This window comes from Pimephales promelas, chromosome 8 (genome assembly GCF_988280905.1).
Source record: "Pimephales promelas chromosome 8, fPimPro1.hap1.1, whole genome shotgun sequence".
NCBI classification, from domain to species: Eukaryota; Metazoa; Chordata; class Actinopteri; order Cypriniformes; family Leuciscidae; genus Pimephales; species Pimephales promelas.
In genome coordinates, this window is record NC_142776.1 from 33015412 (window position 1) to 33033891 (window position 18480).

Consider the following 18480-nt stretch of genomic DNA (forward strand, 5'->3'; position numbering starts at 1 on the left):
AAAAATGTTGCCTGGTCTGATGACTCTCGATTTCTGTTGAGATGTTCAGATGGTAGAGTCAGAATTTGGCGTAAACAGAATAAGAACATGGATCCATCATGCCTTGTTACCACTGTGCAGGCTGGTGGTGGTGGTGTAATGGTGTGGAGGAGGATTTCTTGGCACACTTTAGGCCCCTTAGTGCCAATTGGGCATCGTTTAAATGCCACGGCCTACCTGAGCATTATTTCTGACCATATCCATCCATTTATGACCACCATGTACCCATCCTCTGATGACTGCTTTCAGCAGGATAATGCACCATGTCACAAAGCCTGAATCATTTCAAATTGGTTTCTTGAACATGACAATGAGTTCACTGTACTAAAATGGCCCCTACAGTCACTAGATCTCAATCCAATAGAGCATCTTTGGGATGTGGTGGAACGGGAGCTTAAACGATTCCAGACGATGAATAAGGGTCTTATCAAGCGAAACGTTCGCTGATTTAAAAAATAACAAAGTTTAAGTTTTATAAGCTCAAATGGTCGCCTTGCTCTGTTCTGTGCTGCGCGTTCGTGACTCTCCTGTTCTAACTCATTCATCAAAATGAACAAATCTTTTTCTGAGTCAATTCGAACTAAATGACTCGAAAAAAGATTTGTTTAATTTGATTCAGTTTTTGTTCAGTGCTTAAACTTATAACACCTCTGATTGGTCATTGCATTCAAGAAATCAACAGATATGTTTGTGATTGGCTATACAGATCAATGCGCAAACCATGCTGTTAATAGAAACCGTTGAAGTTCTCAAGCGTAAACACAGATACGAACTGGACCGTTTGCTAAATATGTTTCATCAAAATGCTATCATTACAGAGAAAACTGATCCTAGACCAGCAGTTATGGGCAGCTTGTCCCTCTAAAAGTAATCAGAAGCAGCAGTGGTTTGAGTGAGAAAATTCCACACTAGTCCCAAGGGGTAAGGCTAAGCCGTGCCCAGCCTTAATATATATACGTAATTACGTATATATACACACACTGTATATGTCTTCATTTGTGTCAACAAACAACAGTAATATATGGAACAACGTGATGAGAACTTTTATTTTTGGGTGAAATATTTCTCCAATCAACCCTTTTTTTTTTTACCCCTAAACCAATTTTAAAAAATGTTAATTCTGTGTGTTTAGGCCTGCGTGAGTGTGTTTGCTCAAAAAATATCAAACATAAACAGTACACATTTGGACCTAATTTCAGAGGTGGGTTGTTTAGCAGCAAAATCCTCATAAAAGACATCCGAGGGTGGCATTTCTTGCGAATTAAAGGCCAAAAATAAAAGATGACATTTCTCGGCTCTGTTCGTTTGCGTGCTAGGAAATGCCACCAGGCTCTACTGTCATTTGAAGGACATTCGCATTAGATGCAGCAAAGTGAAATGCCAGAGTCAAGTGTCTGAGGAGACTTGACTCTAACTTGAGAGCAAATAATATTAAAAACGGACTCCTTTACATTTTCTTTGGGGAGAAACTGTGTAAATGTCACAAGAAGAGGGAATCGAAACAGCAGCGCTGCATGGATATGTGAATATCTACTGGTGAGGTTATAAGGGGTTACCTTGTCCAATGTCCATTACATAATGATAAAGAAGGGAGTAGAGGAGAAGAGATGTTGCTAAATGTGTTCTGTTGCACTTTTTTTTTTCACCCTTTCCATTTTCCTTTCCAGTGTGATTTTTTTGTTGTTGTAAAAATCATATGTAAATTGAGTTGATTGTTATGACATTTAATAAACTATACATTTAGAAATGATGCATTAAATTGATCAAACGTCACAGTAAAAGACATTTATAATGCTGCAAAAGATTTCTATTTCAAACAAATGCTGTTCTCATTAACATCATTATTAAGCAACAAAAAAAATTAAATAATTTTTGCATATTTTACAATAATAAATGTTTCTTGAGCAGCAAATCATCAGCCTGAATGTGTTTTGATTTGTGAAGGATCACTTGACACTGAAGACTGGAGCAATGATTCTGAGAATTCAGCTTTGAATCAAAGAAATAAATTACATTATTAAAATAGCAACGGTTTTTTTTTAAAGGTGCCATATGTAATAATTGAGGTAAAAATATCCAAAAAATGAGCTACACGCATCAAAAGAATGAGAAGAAATAAGTGCAATGATGTCATTAAAAAACTGACAAGTTATAGTGCTGCCGAGATATAAACCTAAATTACTAGCCCCGGCCCGGCAGGTGTCGTAATACCAGTTTCGGCCATGGGAGGCGGTATGCGGGCGGGCAACATAACCACCAGCCAAACTGCAATAGACGAGTAACTCGCACGGCTTGTGTGTGTACTTGAACCTGATGTCAGTCGTGTGGAAATACAGCCCACTACTACATTTCAGTTCAGGGAAGAGTTTAAAAAATGATTGGTCGACATTATGCATGAGGAATACATTTTGGTAAGTTGTAGCATAATGTATCTTTCAACAGTGTTCATGTTCTTTTTCCATTAGCTAGTAGAGATGATCGGTTCACGCTAGGGATCTGTGGTGTAACATGTACAAGCGCCAAAACGGTATTTATTGTTTGAATTGCGTAATAAAATTGACAGAATCTGAGAGCTTAACTAACCTGCTTGCTAAGTGTCAAAGTGCACCGTGTGTCTCACGGTGAATTCTTGCTAGCTTGATCAGCATCAGCGAATGCTGTCTGTCAAATTAATTCAAACTAACAATACAAGTATAATATGAACAAAACGAATAACGTAAACTTAAAATTTTCGTCAAAATGCACCAGCTTGTTTTTGAGACTGGCGTCTATGAGACGGTCTTCATCATTTAGTGTTGAGATGTTGTTCATTGAGTCTCTGATCTCTAAAAACCTCCAAATGCTCCACGTGAAACTGCGGTCTTCCAAACTTTTACTATCGTGTTAAATGATTTGAATAATATGCGCAAGAAAGAGAGCAAAACAGCGCTCGCTTGTGTTGTTTGAAGACGTGAGAGTGCGCGCGGCCGCGGCACAACTCACTTTGTGGAGGTATACTGCCCCCATCTGTTATGGAATATGGAATATGATTTGATTTTATGTGCCAGAAGGCACCTTTAATCCTAATAATATTTCACAATATTACTGTTATGCTGTATTTTTGATCACATAAATGCACCTTTGGTGAGAATAAGAGTGTCAGCATACAAAGACTTGCAAAAGTAGTAACATTTATTCAAGGTAAGTATATTGGTTGTCTTTGTAATTTGGGAAGGAGCCCAACTTGTCTAGTTTGAAAAATACAATCTGGTCATTCCTCTTTAGATAGCCATTCTGCAATATTCTCCTGTACTCCAAAGCATTAAATTACTTTTCTCTGTGATAGCTCATACCAGCAACTAGCAAGGCTCCCCAACACCATGACACCTCTTCCTCTATGCTTCACTCTGGTAGAGATGCATTTATTAATATATTTCTGAGCAGATTTTCAAAAACAGTGCTCTGGAGCATCACCATTCAACTCATGTTTCATTGACATTCCTCATTCCACACAACTCAGAATCAAACTTCCCATATTCTGCCAAAAACTTCATCCTGTCTTTGATGTTTTTCTGAGACAGCAATGGCGTTTTAAGTAAAGATACTACTAGCGCAGTGAACGGGGCTTGAGAGCGCTTGTGAATGGTGCGAGTGCAGCCTCCGTGTTGCCAAATCCACCAAATGGAAAGGTGCAGTCATCTCCTGGACCTGTTTTTCAGATTTAATTGTGACGCTTTAGGAAGTTATTAAAGTGGAAAGTTGCATGTTAGGGTTAGTGATATATTAATCTTATTTCCAAAACACAAGCTTTGAACTAATTTTGTATTATTATTATTGTTTTATTTTGTTTTGCTTGTTTTACATAGCAATATCTGGCAACATTTTACTGTCGGTGTTAAAAAAAAAGCTTATAGACAAACTGCAATTGCATAAAGCTACCACATTCGATAAAACGCAATGATTATTGTGATTTTCTGTAAGAAATGTAGGCTATAACACAATCAAAAATAATTGCACAGTATGTTACAGAATGCAATTTTCCAAATAACCTTACTGGCCAGCTGGAAGATGGCTCAAGCTGTTTAGTTAACATTTCACAAAGTCATCATAAATACAATAATTAAAGCAGTCTATTCAGCCAGCATATTTGTGTTTGATCTGTGTGAATTACAGAAATATAAGACTTTGCTAGACATATTTTTATTCTATATTTCTTTGCACAAAACTCTCAAGAAAGTGCCATTTAATGGTTTATTTAAAAAAAAAAAAATCTATATGAAAAAATCTATTAAAAAAAATCTATATATCGAGGGCTTGGAGCCAGAGGGCCGTAAGTGGCATTTTGGGCGAATATGAGTTCTTTATATCAAAATAAAGGTCTCAATGAGCTCTATCCAATGGTGCCAAAATACCCATCTGAGATCAAACTGTATTGAATAAAGCAACAAAAAGGCGTATCTGACGTATTTGACTTTTTGTTTTTTTGAAAATGTTTTAGAACATGTTCATTGTGTTAATATGCCATACATTTTTTACTTAAATAACTCATTTCATGTAAGTATGCCTGTGGTTGCAATGTTAATAATACAGGTGATTGAAGCGTGGTAAAAAATTAGTTTTGTCTCTCCTGTAAAGTTTGTTAAAAGCCACTTACGCCCTTATGGCTCCAAGCCCTCGATATATATTCTTTACACAACACCCCGGACTCATTTTCAGACCCTGGATACAGCCTAGAAGTTTATGCAATTGGCCCCAGGCCAATTTAAAATGATGTGAAAAATCTGAGAATTTGACCCTCTTAAAATTCAACACACCCCTACATCATAAATTGTTCAACTATTCCAGAGTTTTGGTTGCATAATGCAACGTCACTTCCGCAAACTAATGTGTATTTCCCTTTACGTCCTTGCGACATACCGTCACAGAATAAATGAATGCATTTGCAGTGCTCTCTGGCGCAGTGGAAACTCTTGTGAGCCCATAGAGTTGTAAACAATGACTGTAAGAAGGTTATGTAAGAACAGCCAGTTTCATCTTTGTTGGCCTCTGCAGTCAGTTTAATCACAGGCCGGTTCTGAAAGAGGTCCACAGATCCCCCGGGCGACCACCTGCCCCGGCACATTTTGGTGGAGGAGGGATATGAGTGGCACCTTAGGCTGCTCTTTATTCCTCTCCATCAGAGGAGCTTTTAAGAACTTTTGTTCATAGCTCCATAAAGCAGCTTTGTGACTGAAAATACCAGAGGCTCTCTCTTCCTCCAACTCCTACTTTTTTTTCCTAATTTCTTCCCTTCTTTACTCTTTTCTTTACTTTGCCGTTTCAGGCTCTTCTCGTAATTTACCGATTAAGGTAAAGAGAGAAGAGAAAAAAGGAAGAGAGTAACTAGGACAAGCACAGAGTGACCTAAGGACAAGAGAAGATGATGCTTAAAATGGCAACCAATGGAAGTTTTTTTTGTCATTTTATGCTAATTTGGATTTGTCTCCAATTTTCCAAAAACATCAAAGAGTAATTCTTCATTCTAATGGGGAATTATTTATAATTAATTAAACTTCAACGGATTTAGAAATAAAGCAAAATGTGTTAATCAAAAAGTCTGTTAGTAGACAGTTTGACAGCTGGGATATAAAAGCTGATACGGTTATTGCCAGTGATAAAATGCACAACTAAACAGTGTCCGCTGGCTGTATTTCAAGTTGTTAAAATGGGTCACCTTCCCTCAAATTCAATTATAGTATCAATAAAAGTTTCTCTTTTATAAACATTTTCTTCCTTCTCTTTCACCTTTAGCTTGTTTTGTTGTTACTATGCCTTTAAGACGTCTAGACGCCCTCTACACATGACGTAACAGCGTTTTGCTGTACTTTTATTCGGGAGCTGTGCATTTGCTGTCAAGTCTAATATGGTTTGCACTGCTTCAGGATGCCTTCAGTAACAGCCTCTTTGCAATAGTCTTCATTAGGTTGTGACAGGTTCACAGAAAAAAAAATCTGTGCTGGAATGTGGCGAACCAAACTGGTGATGATCGTGATGATCATGGATTGTTAAAAATAAACTTTTGCTGCTCATTTCTAACACTAAAATCCTTATGAGGAACATTTTGTGTGACAGGAGCTATAAAAAGCAGAAAAAATGATCATGCACTCCAAAGCATAATCTGGATCTTATGTTATAGATCTGCTAATATTATACACAACATACACTACTGTTCAAAAGTCAGAAAGAGTTTGCTTTAATAAATTAATAAGTATTTCATTCAGCAAAGATGCATTAAATTGATCAAAAGTAACAGTAAAGACATTTATAATGTAACAAATGATTTCTATTTAAAAAAAAAAATGCTGCATCCGAAGAAAAAAAATTGTTTCCACATAAAATATTAAGCAACATTGATAATAATAAGCATTTTATAATGATTTCAAAGATCATGTGATACTGCAGACTGGAGTAATGCTAAAAAATATCTGCCATTACAAATATATGTATATTTATATGTATTAAAATATAACTGATTTTTATTTGAATTGTTATATTTCACAAAAGTTTCACAATGTTTTTACTCATAGTGTCTACTATGTAACTATGGGTGTAACGGTTCAAATTACTCACGGACCTGGCGCATTTTATTAGAAGTTACAATTGCAAATAAAGGTATGTCGTTATCTTGAGCAAAATAAGCAAGCTGAAATTCAGTACAACAGGTGCCTTTTATTTATAATACATACAAATGGAATTTACATTACCGGTTTTGAAGAGTGCGCATGTGTGAACGTGCTCTACCATGTAAGAACGAGCCAAATGTTGAGTCTGTTAATAAAGCAAAATAACTGAGAACAATTAGAAATGGTCCTCAGATGACATGTCTGTAATTTATATATTAAAAAATCTAGCATTATTGGTCTCATGAAAAGTAGTTATAACTCCACCACGTGCGAAACCAACGTGGTTGAACGATACTTTGCGACAATGGGTTTCGGGAGACAGTCATGACTAGCTAGTTGATTTCTCCAACTAGTTAGCTAGTTGATGGAAGTGAAGCAGCAAACTACATTTGTACGGTATGGGAAACACAGCCCTGACCATACCGCAGGTACTATATGAATGCAGAATTTCTGTGCTGAAATACCACTTGCTAAGTGTCGTTGTGAATTCGCCCCCTTAGTGTGTTTTATGACACATTTGTCACTGTCACTTATCAAATTAGACTAAATAGGGAATAACAAACTAGCTGAATGAGAAACTAATGAGCAGTGGAGAAGCTGATTGGAGAAGAAACATGCTCTCAGAAACCCACTCCACAACTCTCCAGAGAAACAGCAAACATCTCACAGGGAAAGCTGCTGGTGTTCTGCAGAGGGCCAGAGAGCCTAATACACGAATAATACACACCAGTGAGAGAAACGGCCAAATGAGAAAACACTGAAAGGTAAGATGAGATAACCAGACTGCCAGAGAAAGATGGACAGAACATATGCTCTTCTTAAATTTAATGATACGCTTCAATGATCCAAAAATTAGAATTCTGTCCAAGCAGAATTTGCATTTTTGGGTGAAGCATCCCTCTATTCTATTCTATTCTATTCTATTCTATTCTATTCTATTCTATTCTATTCTATTCTCAAACCAAAATTGACACCTTCAATTTTTCTCACATTATCACAGTTTATTCTCTATAGTTTAGAAAATAGTAATAAAATATGAACTCAGAGTTCTCAAATCAATTGATATTTCACTGGTTTTGTCCATTCTTCTGTTAGACTGTCTCACAAATGAATTAAGTTGAATAGTTGTTAACTGTAAAATTTAACTACACAATTAGATAATATCAATTTAGGTCAACCAATTACCAGGTCAGGTCAAAGGGCTTGAATAATTTTTGGTCACAATTTCTTAAAAATTTTACTGGTAGTCCACTAGATGAAGAAGTTTTTGGGCATAATATGTCACAGTTTACTTTATTTTGCTATCCTCACTTACATATATTAACTATAGTGCCCTGCACCTACTAGTAAAAAAAACCCCATCAAAATCAAAAATTATATCTGGTGTGTGAATAATTTTTGGTTTGACTGTATAAAACAATGTTGCAAATAAGTGCATAGTAAATAAATGTATAAAAATGAATAGATTGGGTGTGTATGTGTATGTCTTACATGGAATGGTGCGCAGGTACAGGTTGTCTCGGATCACTTGCTGCAGCTTGTGGTCGATTGATCCTTTTTGGAACTGCAGGCTAAGATAATGCCTTAAATCAGCGTTCAGCACTTTACCTGCGGAGAGAGAGAGAGGCAAAGGGAAATTTATAAATCCTTTCAAAGGTTATGGAAACAGAAGTAGGTAAGCTTGGCATTATAATGTAGACTAACTCCCGAAAGAGATACATTATTGCTCTGATGATGCTCTTTCAAAGGATAAGGACACTCAATGGGGTTCTCATCTCACTTGTGTTTTTTTAAGCATAAAACTAAAAATTAGACTGTCTCTAAAAATTAGACGAATGTTGACACAGTAAGAGCGCTGATCATTTGATCTTAGATCAAAATATTCTTAGTGACACCATGAGCAGTATCATACATTGTTTAGATCAAACCTTAAAAGATCAACAAAAACTTTAGGAGAAAAATATAAAAATAAAGCATTTACTCTCATTGCTGAAGAAGAAAACAAGTTAAATATGTCATACGTGATTTTGCTTTCCTACAAGTACTTGAAAAGTACTTTATATGAGTGTCCAATTGTTTTTTGTTTTCTAGGAGTAGAGTCACATCTTACTCTGCGCATAAACACACACACACACTCAATGTGAGAGCCAGCTGCACAAAAACACAGGGCGTAAGTCTCATAAGCTTTGCTAACTCAGAAAAGACTTCAAGAACAAGCTGACAGAGTCGAAAGCAGCAACTGTGAAAAGTGAAACCTAATGAAAACACACACGGAACTTTTAAAAGCCTCGCTTTCCCTCTTTCTGCCAAACTCCAAAGTCACAACTCTGGAAGAGTTCACAGAGAGTTGGGGAAAGTTGCTCAGCAGAGGAAGAAGGAGGTTGTTTGCTGATAAAAGACTGAGGGTGGAAAACAGAGAGAGAGAGACAGACAGAGGACGAGAGAGAGAGTAGAACAGCACAACTTCAGTAAAGAGGTCATATGAGACATCACATTTTCTTTCATCTTTTGTAAAAAATACATTTAAAAAAGTCAGATTAGTGAACATTCTTTTGAGTCGGATCTTTTTAAGTGAACAGATTGAACCGGTCTGAATAATATTATTTGTAACAAGAAACAAAGAAGTTGGGTGAGATGTAGAGATGCACTGATACTACATTTCCCAGCTGATACGTTATAGCCGATGATTCAGAATAACATCTGCTGATCATATCGATAGTTTGATTTTCTTAAGGGAAATAAAATCTCTCCCAAATAATGCTGCAAACTATACAGGGAACTCTCATTTGGTCAACACAGTCTCATGAAAGTGCATATCTATACCACGAATGTCATTTCTCGTGCCATTTATACGCCAAAAATTGCTACGCACTGAAAACCCCTTGGGTAAGTTTATGGGGGAGGGTGGTGGGGAGTTTGTGCATATTACACGGCATAAAGTGCATATCATATGTACGTGAAAATATATATATATATATATATATATATATATATATATAGATGCAAAAACAATTTTTGGCATATAAATTGCACGAGAAATAACATTCGTTCTGTAGATACAAACTTTCATGAGATCAGTCTCCATTTGGTACATTACTATAAAATCAGAGGTTAATTTTTGGGCTGTCGGTTAAATGCGTTACTAACGGCGTTAACGCAAACCCATTTTAACAGCGTCTACTTTATCGCGCGATTAACAGTCTTTTTGTCCTAGCAAACTTTGTAGTTTTTTTTCACATGCTTTTGTAACAGGACATGCCATGCATGGCGCTGCGCTATGAAACCTATTCATTTCAATGGCTTGCGCCGCACGAGGACGTTTTGTTGCTTCGTCGACCAAAGCGCAAGCAGATCTAGCTAGACCGGAAACAAAACAACAGGCACACTTGTTTAGGCTTGCGAGCCGGCCAAATAGTAGGTTAACGGTATGTTTTGAGTGTATGACGAGCGCGAGACGCCGAAATGGATGCCAATAAGATTCTGAATGGAAAGTTTACTTAAAAGTTGCCAAATTCCATTGACAAGACCAAAGTGATCTGTGTGTTTTGTCGTTGTGAACTGAGCTATTGTCATCGCATCACGTCCAGTCTGAAATACCACTTGATGATGGCCAAGCACACACACACACACACACAGTTGATGCAACTTCTCCGCCCCCTCGTCAATATCAGGACCTCGTCGGTACTTCTTTCACCATTTTATTGATGGTGTGTTACAGTGTTACATTGTGTGAGAGATTATTTGCTCCAAGTGAGAATGTTAGTGTGAAATTGAACAGTATGCTGATGTTGTTTTCAATAAAAAACATTTAAAACAAGCCAATCCATTTTCCATATTGATAAGAGCATTAAAATACAAAAAGAAATCAAGTGACATTTAAAGTGACAGATTAAAATGTGTGATTAATCACGAGTTAACTATGACATTAATGCGATTAATCGCGATTAAATATTTGAACCACTAGTTAAAATTAATATTCTATTCAATGTCTGTTTATTTTCAGATGTGATAATTACACTAAAAAAAACCCGGAAATGTTCGCATGCAGGATTGTTTTTTGTGACGTCTTTCTGCAGTTGAAACACTGATTGAGCGATTACATGAGACATGATTAATTTCGTTAAGTTTTACAGTATCCTTCAACATACCTTTTTATGTTCATGCTTTTTTATTGGCTGTTTTTAAACAACTGGCTCATGGACAATAGTGAAAATAATTGCTTGAAAATACATTGGTGCATCTAGTGAGAAGTAAGATTTTTTTGCAGATATTAGTCTTTTCATCGCTCACAGAAGATGTAAACAATTGAACCTGACAGCAAATGGATAGCTGAGCGGTGTTGCTGATTTCATATTTTCACAGTCAAATTTTAGATTTTCATCTGTATTGTACATCTCTCTGAACAAAATGATTTTCCACTGTGGCTTTTAAGAAACCCCTGCTTTGCATAGGAAATTATAAACAGCGCATTTTAGTGCTCACACACTAGCTTGCAGCTTTTCTGTTGTGTGAAATAGTTTTTAATACTATAGACAACAGCTTGCATTACATTGCAACAAGATCACAATACAATCCACGCTGAAATGTTCTGCACAAACTGTTAAGATCAGACTCTTTGGACTGGGGAAAAGTTTTGAATTTTGAAAGCTACAATATGTTTTCATAGTTCATCAGGCTCTTTCATTTGAAAAGATCAAGGGGAAATTTGATTCCTTGTAATATGAATCCATTAAAGGAACAACCGAAAAAAACCAAGAAAAAAAACAGGGACCACGAGCAAAAAACTATAATGATAAAAAATTTATGACATGACCCCTTTAAGAAGGAAAGTGTGAACGTGTGCAGACAGATGCCATAAACCACTAAACCCCTCACTCATAATCTGTCGTCTTCACCCCTGTGCGATGCTGCCAGGTGCCATAAAGCACCATAATCTCCTCATAAACACAGCATGACCCGTTATGTGTCATAACCTTTGGGTGGAAAGGCAGGTGTCCCCGTTAGAAGCCAAGAGTTAAGCAGGATTTTCCAACCACGAAAAGCTAAAATATCACATCATTCTAATTTATTTTGACAGGGATAAAACAGGAATTATCATAGTGTTGACATGAGGAGCAGATATCAGCAGCATTTTAACGGCTTGATGACTTAATGTGACTTGGAAATGAATGCAGTTTTTAAGCATGGCCATTGTAATTCTTCACCAGCACATGCTATATATATATATATATATATATATATATATATATACTGTATATATATATATATATATATATATATATATATATAGAGAGAGAGAGAGAGAGAGAGAGAGAGATGGAGGAGAACACTATATTCTTCTTGAGTATTTTTCTGAAAATTGATGTATTTTACGCAGCCTGGATGGGACTGATTCAAGATTGCATAAAATAAAATAAAATAAAATAAAATAAAATAAAATAAAATAAAATAAAATAAAATAAAATATTTAATTAAAATAAAATAATAAAAACCTGACAAAAATGAAATAAGTATATAAAATAAGAATGCCTGCCTATATTGATTCCGGATTACAAAGTAAGGTATTGTAAGAAAGCATCGAGACCGCTCCAGAGTACTCTCAGCACACTATATTTATATAAGAATCCAAAATCGCTCATTCATTTGCATTCATTGCTTCCCAATATGGTGCACCATGTGGCACTGACTATACAGGGAATAGTAAATGAGTGAACGGGTGAGTGACTTTGACACAGCACATGTGGTCAAGGAGAGTGACATGGACAAAAAAACGCTACTGAAGGGTCACACCAAGTAAATATGACCCATCACTGACGCCACTAAAGGTCCACCATCACCACTTTGTGACCTTTATCTCACTTCCCAAATGATGATAGTACAACTTTGTTTACTTTTAATTGTATGTTGATTTGATAAAAGCCCATCTGAGCCACATCATCTCTATTGCCGAGTCAGAGAAGACAGCATATTTAATTTGACCTGAATGAAAAAGGTTTTCATTTGCATTGAGTAAAATATAGTGTCTATGCAATGTTAAGAGGGCTCCATTTAAACTATAAGATCCAATGCACAAATCTCATATTACTTCCCCAAATTGTGTCGTGCCTGTTTACATTCTCTTGAAAATAATTATAAAAGCATTATAAAATTACAAACTATTAAAAAATGGCTTAAATAAAAAGTTAGTTACACATGCAAATTCACAGTGAAATCTGAATTAAATCTGTTTTAAACATCTAATATGTTCTAATTGTCTCTAACATGTGGCACTCAGCTAACATCCTGGGGTCAAAAAGGACCTTCAGAGGAGGACTTTTACTGTCTCTTTAGTACTCTATCTCTTCCTGGCCTCAACAGAACAAAGGTCTGGACTCTCTTCATCATATTCAGCTTAAATTCTCGGATTTTGAGTTCTGAGGCAGAGCCGTCTGAGGCTATAAAACAGATGCTCTGTATCGCTCTTTCTCTCTCCCCCTTTGCTTCACCTACTTTCTTCTTCCTCCAATAAAACGAGGTAATAATATAATAATCCTGTCAAGGGAAGACAGAGAATTTGTTAGGGGGAAGACCAGAGGTTTTAGAAAACATTATCATATGCCACTCTATTTATTTCCCATTTTCATCTGTCAATACCCTTGGTCATTCCTCATCCTGCATTTTTTTTTTCTTCTCACAACCCTTTCAACGTTGACATTTTTTCCTTTAGTTTTCTCCTTTTGCTTATCTCTGTCCTTCTCTATTTTCTTTTATAGGTATCAGGAGTGGCAGGACAGCTTCATAATCTGCCTCAGGGCTCACAAACCATGGCAAGGACAAACATTTATTTATTTATTTTTTATCAAACAAACACAACAAACGGAAGCCAAATGAGCATTATAATTTGTGTTATTTGTTTTAACATGAGAGAACAAATCTCCATTTACTACAGATCAGCTTTGTGCCATGATTTGCATTTCCATTAAAAATACAGTTGCTGTTAACAGGGAAAAGTACTACGTATAAATACACTTTAGCTTATATCATTATTCTTTTCAAACACTATATATATTCTACTATTCAATATAGAACATCTTGCAAGAATGACAAGAATACCGCACACACTCAAATTCTATTATAAACTGCATTCAGAAACACAATGCATGAAAGAACATCAACAATTTGGCTAAAGAAATTTAAAAAGATTTATTTTAATATTATTGCCAATTAAAATTATATTCTATTTAGTCTAAATAAATAATAAAAAAAACATAAAAGAATAAAATCAGTGACAATCATTTAAATTAAATTTAGACATCACATTTTTATAATGTAAAATATACATTGACATTTGATAAAGAAACTACATTTAACAGTGTTAAGGTGTAAAAATTGCTTTAGGTGTAAAAAAATAAATAAATCAAGTACAACTAACATCCAATATCAGCTGATGCAATGCATAAAACAAAAAAAAAATAATAGCTTATAAACAATATGGCATATCTCATCTAAAGGAGCTTGTGTTCATGTATTTGTGCATGTACATGAAAACAAAAATAAAAATATTAACAAAAAGACATGCTTCAACAGCCAAAAATATCCAATAAAGACCAATAATATGTATATATATATATATATATATATATATATATATATATGGGTGCACTGTGTATAATTATTTTGTATATATGTATGTAAATACACACACATGCATGTATATTTAAGAAAAAATATTATTTATATGTAAAATATTTATATTTATATATAATATAAATTATATATAAATCTATGTACAGTATATACATGAAAATATTTCTTAAATATATACAAGCATGTGTGTGTATTATTTATATATATAAAATAATTATACACAGTGCACACACATATATTATGTAAACAAACACAAACCTTTAATTTGGATGTGATTAATCGCAATTAATCATTTGACAGCCCTAATATATAATATACAGTATATATACACACAGTATATACAGTATGTGTGTGTGTATACTGTGTGAAAGACCCCTTCAAAGAGATCCCATTATAAGTGTTTACAATTTTGCTATAGTAACAATAAGGGACATTGGTTACCATGGTAAACTTTTATAAAGGCCATCCTACAGCCTTTCCCCCCTCAGACGGCACATTTATCTAATTGGTTAAACTTCTATATACTGTACTGTTCAGGAGCAGATGGCACTTCCGCCTGATTTGGCTTGTTTGCCACCGACAGCTTAAATAAGGGCTCATTTTCTCAGCTGTGCTCCGATTCCCCATTGATTCTCTACACAGCACTGCTGAGGAGGCCTGCTACACATTCATCTATTACACGTCACTGATTACGTGACACAAATGATCCGTTTTTAGCTCGAAAATATCCCTGCAAAATGTCTCCTGAAGTGCTCAAAGGTGACAGCACTTCTGAAGCTAAAACTGCGGTTCACAATCATTGCAGGAACGAGAGAACAGATTGAAAACAAGAGGTTGAGGAGAGCGGTACGACAGCTGAATCACTATTTCTTGAACGCTCTCCCGACCTCTCCGAGACTGTGTCCCCGGAAGAGTCCTGATAAAGCTTCTCGTTGACGACAGATTTGAGCTATTGCGACAATCGCTAAGACAGGCACATGAACACAGCACGGCGTTATTCTCGAAAGCAGTGCAGAGAGCCATTATTCGTATGGGAATGTGAAAGCTCGGCCTGTCACAACAGTGAGGCGAGGGAGTTATGATTTCTGCCTAATGGCACAATGACCACAAAGCTGTTACTGATGAAGAGGACGAAGCTAATCAGAACAGAAAAATAGAGTTAGACAACGAGAAAATGAGGCACGTAAGGAAAAATGGGTAACAGAAAAGAATTCAAAGCTGAACATAAAATTCAGTGTTGTTTCTCACTTTGAGAACAAACTCAGGTCATTCTCTCTTATCTAAGTTTGATCTTGCAGTTTCTCAACCATTGAGTGTCATGATGTGTCTATAATATTCTACTCCCTAGATAAAGCTAGATTTTTACATAGTCTCGCATTGAAGGAAGGACCTAAATATTATTGAGACTTGGGGGTGGGGGTAACCACCGTGATGTCATATTGTTGTAACATAATATAGCTGATATATATCAAAAATTAATCCGAAGCCATGTATTACAGTATTTTTTTTAGGCAGGATGGGAAACCTCTTGTGGCTTGTTACTTTAATATACGAGGATAAGGAGAGCTCTCTGTGTCAGAACGCAGAGAGGAAGGAGGAAAGTTACAAAGGAAAAGACTGCCAAGTGTTTGATCCACTGAAGCCAAATAGGGAGCCATGTGGCAAGCCTGTTGCTGACAGAGAGAGAGATCGAGTTGTTGCAATGGTGGCAGCAGTTGCTGTCTACATGAGGATGGATTTATTGTATAACCAAGACTTTCAAAAGCCTCCACAAAAGGATTTCTAGCATAAATATGAAAGGACTTTGGGAAAGGCATCTATCAATCTGTCAGACCATCTGATTGACTGAACAAACGTCTGGCTATTTATCTGCGAGGGATGGTTAGCTAGTCATCCAGCAACTGACTAGTCAATAATAAGTCAAGTGGACAATTTATCTTTGAAAGCCTTTAAAGTTCTGTCTAGGTGTCCCTTTTAGATGTATTTTTATAAACCTTGCATGAACCAAACTAACCAGCTTTAAGGTAAATCACAGCATTAGAACAATTAATTCCAATATATCATAAAATGTCTTTTACGAAACAACTTATTCTATGGAGATTTGAGTATAAGTAATTGATTGTGAGTATAAAATATTGGTCCTGTCGGGCAGAAATCTCATATCAAAAACACTACTTTTCAAGAAAATGAAAAAAAAAAACCAAAAGTATTATTTAAATAATTTTTAAATAATTGACAACACTGTGTTGTCAAAGTTGACGTTGTGGCTTTATATATGGTCAGACACTGCCATGTGTCATTATATTAACATTTTAATAAAATCAAGCTCAAATGAAGTTTTGGTCATAAGAATGGCCACATCTGAGGAAGTAAGTGCATCGCATCACGTTTTCATCAACTTACAGGTTATAAAGTTTATTGTAATGTGGGTGCTCAGTTATTTTACAGTCATTTGATAGATAGATCGATAGATCGATAGATCGATAGATCGATAGATCGATAGATAGATAGATAGATAGATAGATAGATAGATAGATAGATAGATAGATAGATAGATAGATAGATAGAACGACAGATAAATAGACAGACAGACAGACTGACTCTTTTGCCGCAATTCCCATTTCAATGCTCACAGAAATGTGTCTGAATATGACGCCCCTATTCAGGAGATTATACTTCACTGGGAATTCAGCAAATAAACATGGTGACTTAAAATAAGAAGTTGAAATCACACTGAATTGTGCCTTCTCTACAAACATATATCATCATCTAACAACCTTGGACCTCACATTAGGTTCATCTTGAAAGGTTTCTACAGTATCCTTAAAAATCAATTTCTCTATGGAGAAAATGAATGGGACTTTTACTTCCTGCAACCTACCGTCGCACCTCCATACAGAGTGCTAATTTGTAAGGATGTTGCTGCAATTGTGTACAATTTTTCACCGTTGTTATTGATTCCCCCCTTCTCTCTCTCTCTCTCTCTCTCTCTCTCTCTCTCTCTCTCTGTTCCTCCATCATTTAAATTCGCCAACCAATGAGCAACGAGCAAAGAGTGCAAAAAGCCTTGAAACCCTGAGAGTGAGAGGCAAGGTGAGGGGTTTATCGTGGAGAGGAGTATGGTCGGGGTTGGAGATTTTGAACCAATCCGGTTAGCGGTCACAGTCAAAGTCAAAGTTGGTTTATCTCCTGGATAACAGGAGGAGAAACTAAATAAAATTGCCCCAACAATATTTGCAGATAGTGAAAGTGTCTGTGTGATGAGGTAGTTACTGCTGTGTGCATGCAGAAGTCAGCATGAGCCATATTGTGCAGTGCTGCGATGGATAGCATTCATAAAATACAGACATAAAGTAATTCGCAATACACAGGATAGAATGAAAAAATTCCAGTAAACTATGAGACAAACAATCCAATAAAATACGAAACCGAGAATGCTGTAAAAAGCACTTAAATCCTGAAGCTTAAAGGTAAATTAAAAGTAAATAAACATTTGATAAATCACTGTTCACAATAAATGCTTGGTCGAGAAACTTCAGGAATCCCAGAAAAGAGCTGATTTTGAAGTGTATTTTAGCACTTCTTTAAAATTGAGCTGAAAATGAACAAAAAATACATGGAAAAATAATAAAATGACCATCAATTATCTAATAGGACCTGCATTCAGAACGTTTGTGTTTAACGGCTCTTTATTAAATTATATGTAAATAAAAATCATGAAACAAATAAAAAATTAATATTTGTATACAATAATATGTAAGTTAAGTCTATGAATTATTATTACTCATGTGGTGAAATGATGTAAGATGTATTGCTTTTACATACAGAATATTTCTTAGACTTTAGATGTGAGGATTTCTATTCGGCAACCTGCTGTCCAACTAATTTAAAGCTGCCGTCGGCAACATTTTTTTGATCATATTCAGTGAAATCGACACTATAATCCGACAGAACAACATAAATAAAGTGGTTTTAGAGAAAAACTAGAGCTTCTAACTCCACCTGGAGCGTGTTATTTGTTTTGCAAAAATCCAGCGCTCCCGGATCAGCGCAGGGGGGTGTGAGATCTGACTGTCAATCACAGATCGGGCACACGCCACCCCTCACGCACGTTACAATCACATGCACAACGCCTGAAGTTTGCGCAGTAAGGAAGAGTGATGGCGGAACACTA

At 35.9% G+C, this 18480-nt stretch overlaps 1 protein-coding gene across 2 annotated transcripts in view; it reads right to left on the minus strand.

Annotated features, from left to right (window-relative positions):
* Positions 1-18480, minus strand: part of magi3b (membrane associated guanylate kinase, WW and PDZ domain containing 3b) — a 117253-nt gene that overhangs the window by 39120 nt on the left and 59653 nt on the right. For both annotated transcript variants that reach the window (XM_039693399.2, XM_039693398.2), the window contains exon 2: positions 8172-8288. In XM_039693399.2, the coding sequence (XP_039549333.2) occupies positions 8172-8288 (117 nt within the window). The remainder of the gene's footprint in view (positions 1-8171; positions 8289-18480) is intronic.